The sequence below is a fragment of the Dendropsophus ebraccatus genome, chromosome 3 (assembly GCF_027789765.1).
Source record: "Dendropsophus ebraccatus isolate aDenEbr1 chromosome 3, aDenEbr1.pat, whole genome shotgun sequence".
NCBI lineage: Eukaryota > Metazoa > Chordata > Amphibia > Anura > Hylidae > Dendropsophus > Dendropsophus ebraccatus.
The window spans coordinates 42,878,501-42,889,888 of NC_091456.1; the positions used below are offsets into that span (position 1 = coordinate 42,878,501).

At 42.5% G+C, this 11,388-nt stretch overlaps 1 protein-coding gene across 1 annotated transcript; it reads right to left on the minus strand.

The window, feature by feature from the left end:
• Nucleotides 1-1,925: 1,925 nt before the first annotated feature.
• Nucleotides 1,926-2,858, minus strand: LOC138786478 (olfactory receptor 10G7-like). Its single transcript, XM_069963466.1, has one exon. The coding sequence runs from the start codon at nucleotides 2,856-2,858 to the stop codon at nucleotides 1,926-1,928; it is 933 nt and encodes a 310-aa protein (XP_069819567.1).
• Nucleotides 2,859-11,388: the final 8,530 nt, after the last annotated feature.

Genomic DNA, 11,388 nt, shown 5'->3' on the forward strand with positions numbered 1-11,388 from the left:
ATGTTGAAAGAAAACAGAATGTCGGTTGATTGTTGCCTTTTATCATGACCTATTACACCAAAAGATTAATCGACTGTAACCATAACTGCTAATAATTGGCCAAATATGGCTGCTAATTGCTTAGTGTAATAGGGTCCAAAGTCATATTAGGATGCAGGTATAATGGGTACAAAGTCCTCTCCTACTAGCATGGGGACTCCGGAGCTTAACAAATGCAGTGCATGCTCTCCTCATAGGAACAAGAATAAAGACACAAATCAGTCCCTCCCCTATTGTAATATTAAATCGGCTAAGACTTGTTCTGCTGTATACTTTATTGCAGAGGACACTTCTGCTGAATAGGAAGAGTTGTGATCACATTAAGGCAGCAGAATTGAAGGAATGGTAAGAATATTTTTTAGTTTTATCAGAAGGGCCGCCACATCATAACTTGATAACCATGAATCCATCATAGACTCACTTCAAAGGGTAACTCCCACTGCACTAATCTCTATTGAAAAGTTACATAGGAATCACTCCAGAAAACATTATGACACAAATTAAACCTTTAATTTGCATTAGGGCATATTTACATTATTTTCATTATTACAGGTAGCATTATTATAATTATTGTATATCCCCTTAAAGGCAGTGATATAATTATAGACCACATACAGGCAATTATATTTTTATTTTTTCATAACAAGACCAGTAATAAGTAAAAACTGTTATATGAAAACTGTTCAGAGTCAAGTAATATGCAGAAGTACTCCTTATATTCACAATTGAAAGATGGCTTCTTGGTGAGATGCAATACCAAGGCCAAGGACAGTAGTTCGCACTATCAATCCTAATTAGTGATGAGCGAATACTGTTCCATTGAATAGATATTCGATCAAATAGTAAGGTATACGATCGTATCGAATATTATTGAATAGTTTGCCGAATATTCGATAAATATTCAATAAGCGTTCAAATTCCCCTTCTTCCCTGTTTTTTTAGCCAATCAACGTGCAGGGAGGCTGCCACAGCCCCTTGGTGTACGTAGCATCGCAAGAAATGAGAATAACAATGGTTGGATGGCATAGTCACATGACCCAATAACATATATACGTGTGTTCATCCAGTGCTACGTGCTGCCACGTCACACATAAATACAATGGGTAGTGCAAGCACTCTGCTCACCAAGTGCTTTGTGCTGATACATGCTAGAGTGGTGCTAGATCTAAAAAAAATATTGTAGTACGGGTGTTCCTCCAGTGCTACGTGCTGCTACGTCATAAATACATTGCATCTTACCCATAAAGTCACTAGTCTGGTCAATTCCCCAGAATTGACCAGACTAGCGACTTTATGGGTAAAATGCAATAACTCTGTATTTGGCTTGTGCAATATTTGTGACCATGTTTACATGTGAGCATAGTGCGGACGATATGCACTAGTGAGGCTCACTGGTAGTGCCGCTAATAGGCCATACTTATGTGACACAGTTGACTAGACACTATATGGGTGTAGAGCAGGAATTGCCTTAGTATACTGTGGTCTTGATTACGTGTAGCGTTATAGTAAAATCTCTTGCACTATCATTAGCACTTTTCTGAACACTGTTTACAGCACATAGCCTCATTAAAATTTTCCCTAATCACATGGTCTGAATTATTTTCATGTTTGGAATTGCCTCTTGGTTGTTTTTATTGTGTGTTCATTGTTAGAAATAAAGATTTTTGATTTTTATTTGGGTGTTGATCCAATTCTTGTAGATATGTATGTTATGGGGGGTGGTTACTAGATAGGATGATTACAAATTGTAGAACATCACCACAAGGTGGTGTTTTCCCATCATCCACTGGAGTATTTGTATATATAAGTGTGAGAGAACTGCAAAGGGGTTTAATTGAGGGATCAATGAGGGTCCCAGAGGTCAAGTATAAGTTAAAAAATCATAATCATCTTTCCAGCTTGTCCCACTTCATTCTTCTTAAAGATGTTTTTACCTCATTATTTCTCAAGGAGTAAATGATAGGATTTAACATTGGAGTTATTAGCGTATAGAACACAGCAATTGATTCCTCTATTACAAAGTCCATAGAGTTAGGACTCAAATAAATAAGTACAGGAGGTCCATAGTAACAAAACACGGAAATCATGTGCGATGCACATGTGGAAAAGGTTTTACGTCTTCCTTCAGAACTTTTGATCTTTAAAATTGTGCTTATGATATGGGCATATGATATTAAAATCATGATAAAGCAAATTAAAGCAACAGCCCCGATGTTAGTGATTATTATAGCCTTGTTTAGGGTGGTGTCCGCACATGCCAGTTTTAACATCGGGATTACATCACAGAAAAAGTAGTCAATCCTATTCGGACCACAAAAGGGGAGACGGAAGGTTAGTGTTGTGTGTATCATTGAGTGAAGCGAACCAGTGAACCAAATCCCAGCAGCGAAGTGCCTGCAGACCTTCAAGTTCATGAAGTTAGGGTAATGTAATGGTCGGCAAATGGCTAAAAAACGGTCATAGGCCATGACAGTATAAAGAAAACACTCTGTGCTTCCAAAAAAGTGGAAGAAATATAACTGACTAATACATCCATGGAAAGAAATTGTGGTTTCATCTTGTACAAAGGTTGTCAACATTTTGGGTAATGTGACTGTAGACAACCAGATGTCTAAAAAAGAAAGATTGAGGAGAAAGAGGTACATAGGTTTGTGGAGGTGAGGATCTCCTTTTACAACTAAAATCAGGAGAATATTGCCAAAAAGAGTACAGAAGTAAACTAAAGAAAGCAATATTAAAAGTGGAATTCTCATCAGTTCAGAGTGTGGGATACCAATGAGGACAAACTCCGTCACAGAGGAAACATTTACACGTCCCATGTCTGTTTTATCTAAAAGTGAGAAATTTCCATTACTATCAAATACAACATGGATTATTCTGTCAACTAAATCATGTTGGTTAGGAAAGCATGGTCAGAGGGTGAGTGCCTCACAGCTTTACCAGTGGTCATAAAGGTCTTTGAAAGCTCCAGACACTCTCCTACCTTTCTGATCATGTTTGTGGATTCAGTTTTATGTGTGGGTCTTGAAAAAGCCCATGGTTGAGTGGTTTTCGAGGGGAAGGGGGGGTGAGGTGAGTGAGCATAGAAAAGTGTAGACCTTGACTATTCCATGAAGCAGGATGATGTAGAAAAAGTATACCATGAGAGTCTATAAATGACCAATGAACAAGTGGCATCTGTCATAACTATATGGCTAAAGAATAAGTTCCTCAACATATACCCCACTAAACACCCTAACAACCATGGTGTGACTAGAGTCCAAGTCATATTTTCAGTAATATTTAGTTTATATGTTTAGCATACATAAGTAAAACATGAAATGTTTTTTTTTTATTATTTTTATGTACCAAAATGGCTACATTTTTTTTAACATATATTACAATACAAAAGGCTATGTAGAAAATGTGACACCGGACTAAGCAAAGGAAAACTACCATGTAAAGTAAATTGGTAATAAAACCTTATCCAGTCTTTAACATGTTAACCACTTATAAAAATAAGTCTTTGTATCTTGCATTTTCCTGGTATACTCACCATTGGAGGTTTAATCTTGTTGTAGAGGCCCTCTCATGAACACGTTTATCTACAAGGTTTAGAGCATTCAAGTTAAGTATGTCACTTATATTACTGTATATGTTGCTTGTGTTTAACTTGATAAAGATATTAAAGCCTAGAAACATATATGAAGAAAGTAAAGCTTTATATATTGTGCTGTATATCATGAGTTTATCACCACATATGATGATGCAGTGAAAGTGTTGGCTTATATAAATGATTCTCCTCCCTGTACAGACAGGTTGTTTATTATATTTAAGTATTTTATCCCCATAGGAAGCATATTCCCTGTGCTATTTCTCACAATTATTGTGCTCTGTTCATAATTTGTTTTCATATGGGAGACACAGATGTTCATATTATAATGCTTAATGCTTAATGCTTCATAAATTCATACTTTCTGTATAAACAGTTGTGAAGTATTCAATAAGTGCTCATCCAAAATAGAAACAGATGCCACAGCACTACTCACATCTGACAGGTATTATGTGAGGGTACAACATAAGCAAGTGGACAACCTTCTCAGATAGTGGTACTCAGCACTGGAAAAAGTCCAGGTAACAGTCCTCTGCAACAGGTGAAAAAAGTGCGGCACTCACCAAGTATCTTTAAATGTAGCTTTATTTTATATACATCATTATATGCATCAGGTGCAGACAAAGAAAAATGCATAGACCATGGGCCAAGATGGAGCACAGGTTAGCGTGAAACAACCTTTTGTTTGTCTGCACCTGGGACTTATATATGTTGTAAAGCTACTTTGGAAGATAGATAGATAGAGTGCTGCATATTTTTTTACCTGTTGCTGAGGATTCAATAAGAACTCACTCCACCCTAACATGTGTACAAGGGTACTGCCCCAGTAGATTTCTGCAAATGTATTGCCCATTAGACTATATCTCACTACTTGCATCACTAGGCTCCACCATGCACCTCCATTGGTAGTTAGACTTATCTGTGTTTAAGTACTCCACCACCAGCTCACCTATGTTTTGGAATGACTTTGCCCTACAGCCCCAAAGGGCTCCCAAGAGCCAGCTTCCTATAGACCGATGATGCAGTTATCCTACAAAGCTTTATCACACAGCACATGCCACCAGCTTCATGGTTAGTCCCTGCCTAACCCAGTGATAGTATATATATTGTAGACATGAAGTGAACCTACCCAAAAATACAATAACCATAACAGTATCAATACTGCAATGACACTGAAGATCATTCGGCGCTGAAGATCATTCGGCTGGTACTGCAGTACCGGCCAGGATGATCTTTTCTGAGATCAGCCGTTCTGTGACCCGGCTGGGTCACAGAATGGCCTGTATCTTACATTGTATGAACATAGCCTAAGGTAGTAAATAATAGAATTTGAAAAGGCTATGAAAAAAGGAACATGAATAGATAGTGATGACTTTAAAATAAAAAGTTATCCTTCAATTTCTTAAAAATGTTACTGTCATTTAAAAGCATTTTTGTCATAGAGACATAATGAAACAATAAGGATTTGTTATAAAACTTAATGCAGGAATAATGCAGTCCCACAGAAATGAAACAGAACACCGGAGTTAAAGGAGAAGTTCAGTGATTATTAAAATTGGCAGCAGGCAGGGGCAGGGGGGACCATGATAAACAAGTTTTACTTACTTCTCCCCGTGTCCCCGATGTGCCAGATCAAGACTCGGGGGGGAAAATGCCAAACGCGGCTGATGGATTGCCCCAACAGCCAATCAGTGAGTCATGACATCGCTGGGGCAGGGTATCACGTAGAACGACAAAGGTCCTGGAGAGCTGTGAGACAGCACTTTGGAGGTACGGGGCAAGTTAAGCTTCTTTTTTGTTTCTATCTGGCCTTGCCTCATAGAAATTTTTAAATATCGCCAGATCTCCTTTAACGTGATATTGTTAGGTTTGTACATGTCATAGAGTCATTATACGTTCTGATTGGTTGAGGTCTGTGTGCTAAGACCCCCACAGATTACTACAAAGAAGAGGGGAAGCACTTAGCTGACCACTTTTTCTTCCCATTATCTCCTTGCCACAGTAGATCAATTCAATAGAAAGTTTGGTCAAATCTTTGGTCAAATCTTCTGCAGCAAGAAGACGCTAATTGATTTTCCCCATTTTGTTTTTGCGGGAGTTTTGGTGGGATTTTCTGAAACCGGAACTCCTCCACTGTTGGATTTTTGGCGTCTTGTCCATATATTACTAAAGAAACTACATGCCCCTTGACACCTTACTGTAAAGTTTTCCAGAAAGCGGTACTCACTTTTCGCCACAAGATGTCGCCACTAAGTATTATTGTATTGTATTGCCAGACACATTACAGTGAATAGGGTTAATTAAAATGTTTTATAACTTCTTATTTTTTCAGCATGAGGAGTGATTGCCAGTATTTGCACTTAACCTTAACCTATCACTGGTGAGTTCTAAAATGTTCCAACTAATGAAAGGTTGCGCTACCTCATTTATCTCCCCTCCAACAGGGAACCATCCCTGTTCCAGCCTATGTATAGGAGGTGTTGTTTTTGAAAGGAGTTAGTCTAGTGAGTGTATCCTGAGCAGGATCAGTACTGCTAAGCTAGAGTCTTACCTCAGAGCCTGGCCCTTGTGCAGTGCACCCAACTGCCTATGATGGGTGAACACGGACTGGGTGTGGCATCCTCCATATATTGTGGTTCCATAGGTTATCCCCCCACCCCCTTCTGACTCCAGGAAAGAGTTAACCAGGGCTGCTTGTATGCCCATCCCTCCCCCCTTTCTGACGCTGGTGTGGGGACCTATCATTAATCTTCCCGGGCTTTGCAGCCTATCACTGCTGCAGCTATAACACGTGGGGGTACCTGTTTATATTGCTGCTGGGGTGCCTGTGCTGTCACTTCTCTTCCTGCTCAGGAACTGTTTTCCCTTCCTCCCTGTTGTTATTAAAAAAAAAAGAAGTGAGATTTGTTTGTGCAATACTGTTTTAGTCCCCAAGGTACTGTTATCTGAAAAATAAAAAAGAGAGACACAAAAAAAAGGCAGGAGCACAGAACCTATAATTTTGAGAGGTGTTCTGCTCCTTACAGCAATACAGCATCTGTACATATAGCTGCTAACAGTCTGGCACAATGTGCCCAATATGCTGTTCTAAGCTGAGCTGAATATGCCTGTGCCGAGCAAGTACAGGGGTTAAAGAAGCAGTTCACAAAAAATAATTATTGCCCCCCCTGGTAGGTGCTGGCACATATACTCAACACATTCGATCGGTGTCCCACGGCGCGGCTTTGTTCAGGTCCTGCGGTGCCGTTCAAATCCGGCGCATGCTCACATCTGCCTCTGCTGTGACTCCTCTTCTCTGTCCTGTGATTTTATGCCGGAGCTCATGCGCTTCAATGCATTCTTAATGGAAACACATTACTTCAGGCGTTCAATTACAAGACAGAGAAAAGGAGTCACTGCAGAAGCTGAAGTGAGCGCGAGCCGGATTTGAACGGCGCCGTGGGACTGGAATGAAGCTGCACCGCGGGACACCGATCAGTTGCGGTGAGTACACTTGTCAGCGGGGGCGGGGGCTGTTTGGGAGGAGCAATAATCATTTTTTGTGAACTGCTTCTTTAAGTCCCTTAACCCTTCTTTACGGGGGGGGGGGGGGGCACAGTTAGCTCAGCTTAGCATATTGGGAACAGTCTGGCCCAAGGGGGTTAAGTGCATCCCCACATAATCCCCTGGGCCCCAGACTGTGCTCTGTATGGGGGGGGGGGGGGGTTAACCTTACCCCCCTGGTGTGCAGCTTCTTCTATCTTGTTCATCTGTGATCGATCAGTGGCCGAGACAGTGTCCTGCCTCAGTCACTAATTAGCACAAAGAAATAGTGGGAAAAAAAGTTGGCTTTCCTGGCGCAGTGCATATTACATATTACCGACCTATCTATTATGGAGCCAACTATCTGGCTAATATTCAGAGCCTACCAATATAGCGAGTGTGAGGGCTATTTAAACTATTGTGCCGATATGGTTCCCTGCAGCACACTATAGATGTACTATGCAGTTTGTGGAGCATAGCAGCCACGGCTGCACCATTAGCTTTACAAAGGGAATAAAAAATGTTTTATTACGCCATGCGAGGTTGGGATAATATGCTCTGTTATACTTTGTAAGCTCCACAGTAGATCTATACTGTGCTGCTGGGAACCATATCCACACCATTGTGCTGATTGGTTCCCTTTAATACCTACCTACCAAGCTAATGTGAGGAGATACTTACAACCAACCTTCCTAATAATATGACATTATTAATACGTGGGGCACCATTGGTGCAGAATACTGTAGGTGTGAGGCATTACATGTTTGTCTGACAAGTTTTGGAGAGATGAAAACAATACTGCAATTTCTATATTGGGTAAAATATTGGTTATATCAGTGCTTGTATAGTAGTAATGTACACCTATCTTGGCTAAAATGTGAATATTTCTCTGTCCCTGATTGTGTGATTATGTTTTATAAATATTCCACTTACTTTCCTTTTTATGTTCTTGAAGGAAGGTGAAGGATGTATACAGCATCAGTTGTCAATAAAACAGTTGTAAATAAAAACTGCAGCACATTTTACACAGCTGTTTTTGCAATATAGGTTGGTTATGGGGTGATGGGGTTTCTGAGTTCATAGTCCCAGTGTAACACTAGGACTTCGAGTCTTTAAGGGCTTAAAGTTTGTTTAATTTTTTTTTTCTATGTTGAAGGAATTATTATTATACATTAGCCTAGTGTATACTAATGTAACAGATATGTGTATTTCCCTGTGGAGCTGTTATTGACGCTTTAGGGACAGGATCATATACAGAGGACTCTACACTGAGATGTGTTGTTGTTGGAGTTATAATGTAAACATTTTAATTGACTCCCATAGGATTCCATTCAGCAGAAGTTTTTTTCATGTAACTGGAATTTCAGTAAATTGGATTATCTCCATAGGTTGGATAAACAACGTAAATCTCCGCTTTTCATTATACATAGACCGATTTAAAGGGATCACATATATATTTTTTTCAAAAAACAAATACATACTTATATATTATTTTTCTAATCTGTTTTCATCTGATTGCACTTTAAAAATAAAAAAAATGTACATATTTAAAGCAGAATAGGAAATGAATAGTGATGAGCGAGTACTAAAATACTCGAGATGAGTATTTCCCGATACTTGAGTGCTCGTTTCGAGTAACGAACCCCATTGAAGTCAATGGGAGACTCAAGCTTTTTTGCAGGAGACTCAAGTTTGGTAGAGGGAAGGTCGTGTGAAAACCTGTCAACCTCAGAAATTGATAGAAACACAACGGAAATGGTCAGGAAACAGCAGGGGCAGCATGTATGCATGCCTCTGAGGCTACCTAATGGCACCATTATGCCTAATTCTGTGTAACAGCCTGGTTAAAACAGAGGTAGGCATAGGAACCACCCAAAAACTCAGCCTGACACAGCATGGCAGTGAGAACACAGGGAACCATTGAAACAGAGGTAGCATATCATGAACCACCCAAAAATTCAGCCTGACACAGCATAGCAGTGAGGACAGAGTGAACAAGGTAGAAGCTGTAGCCAGTCAGCCTTCCAAAAATTATACCAGACCTAGCATGGCAGTGAGCACACAGAGAACCATTAAAAGTGAGTGAGGAAGCAAGTAAGCCTCCCCAAAATAAGGCCAAACACTGCATGGCATTGACCACACAGAGAACTCCCGGGAGCAGCAGTAGTCAACATGTAGGCCAGGCAGGAGCAACAGTAACCAACATGGAGGCCAGGCAGGATCAGCAGTAGCCAACATGGAGGCAAGGGCAGGCACACCAGTAGTCAGTAGTAGTCAACATGGATGCCAGTTAAGGCCCAGCAGTAGCCAACATGGAGGCCAGTTAAGGCCAAGCAGTAGCCAACATGGAGGTAAGGGCAGGCACACCAGTAGTCAGCAGTAGTCAACATGGATGCCAGTTAAGGCCCAGCAGTAGCCAACATGGAGGCAAGGGCCGGCACCACAGTAGTCAGCAGTAGTCAACATGGATGCCAGTAAAGGCCCAGCAGTAGTCTACATGGATGCCAGTTAAGGCCCAGCAGTAGCCAACATGGAGGCAAGGGCCGGCACTACAGTAGTCAGCAGTAGTCAACATGGATACCAGTAATGGCCCAGCAGTAGTCAACATGGATGCCAGTTAAGGCCAAGCAGTTGACAACATGGAGGCAAGGGCAGGCAGGCACACCAATAGTCAGCAGTAGTCAACATGGATGCCAGTTAAGGCCCAGCAGTAGCCAACATGGAGGCAAGGGAAGGCACAGCAGTAGTCAACATGGATGCCAGTAAAGGCCCAGCAGTAGTCTACATGGATGCCAGTTAATGCCCAGAAGTAGCCAACATGGAGGCAAGGGCAGGCACACCAGTAGTCAACATGGATGTCCATTACAGCTCTGGTCAATCCTGCCTTAAAAACGTCTACAACATTGAAAAGGTTGAAGGTACTGGGAAAGAATGGCAGAGGACAACCGTAAGATAAGATGACATCCACAGATAATATGGTTCAAATGGACAAGACAAGGAAGGTAAATTGAATTTGACTGTAGCAGTTGGGGTAACATTCCCTGCATCATGTGGCTCCCCACTTCTCCCCCACCGTTGTTTTGAGTTTGAATTTGATTTTAAATTGGACTGTAGCAGTTGGGGTTAGTTTAACTGGTTGACTTGCGGAAATGCGCACAGATGCGGTGCACCTTGTTGAGCAAGTCAGCCACATTGGGATAAGTTTTAAGGAACCGCAGCAACATTAGATTGAAGACGTGGGCCAGGCATGGTACATGTGTGAGGGTGCAGAGTTGCAGAGGGACCCGGGGAGGAAGACAGAGCGGAGGAGAAGACCTGACAGGTAATGTATGCTGCAAGGGCTGCAAGGACATCGGTAACTATGTCCCTGCAGCCCTCACTCAACGATCATTGGGCTGTGGAATAGGCCAAGTAAGAGGCCCTAGCAGATCGACGCTCGTTTACATCGTTGATTGGGCCATGCTCGGCCCGTGGAATAGGGCCCTAAGAGAGGGCAAGTGTCTATTAAAAAGACCTGGTCAATCCTGTCTTCTAAAAGGCTACAACATCCAAGAAGGGTAGACTGAACTGCTGAAAGGCCTGGTCAAACCTGCCTTCAAAACGGCTACAATGTCAAAAAAAAGGTAGAAGGTACCGATGAAAGGATGGCAGAGGACACCCCTAAGATAAGATGACATCCACAGATAATATGGTTCGAACTGGACAAGACAAGGAAGGTAAATTGAATTTGACTATGAAATTGACTCTAGCCGTTGGGGTAACATTCCCTGCATCATGTGACTCCCCACTTCTCCCCCCACCTAGGGGCGGAACTACCGCCGTAGCAGCCGTAGCGTCTGCTATGGGGCCCCGCCGCATCAGGGGGCCCGTGGCGCGGGCTGACATAGCTGACGGCCGAGCAGGCCTCCCGGGTGCTGCAGCTGTTTGGGGTCCGGGGGTGTCCTGGTACCTGGGGGCAGCACTAGTACCGGACTTAGCGACCGCCCGGGCTAGTACTTCCGGCCAGGGATGCCAGGGATAGGACGGGACGTGCGAGGGGCCCCCCCTTGTCATCCCGTCCTATCCCCGGCAGCACAGGTACCAGAGAGTTCAGAGTCCGCCCCCCGGCCTGTACTTCCGGCACAGATGCTCCGTGCACCGGAAGTACTAGCCCAGGCGGACACTGAGTTTGGTACCAGTGCTGCCTGGGAATCCCCGGGACACCCTCCAGGAAGCCCCCTGGGGAGAAGCGGAGA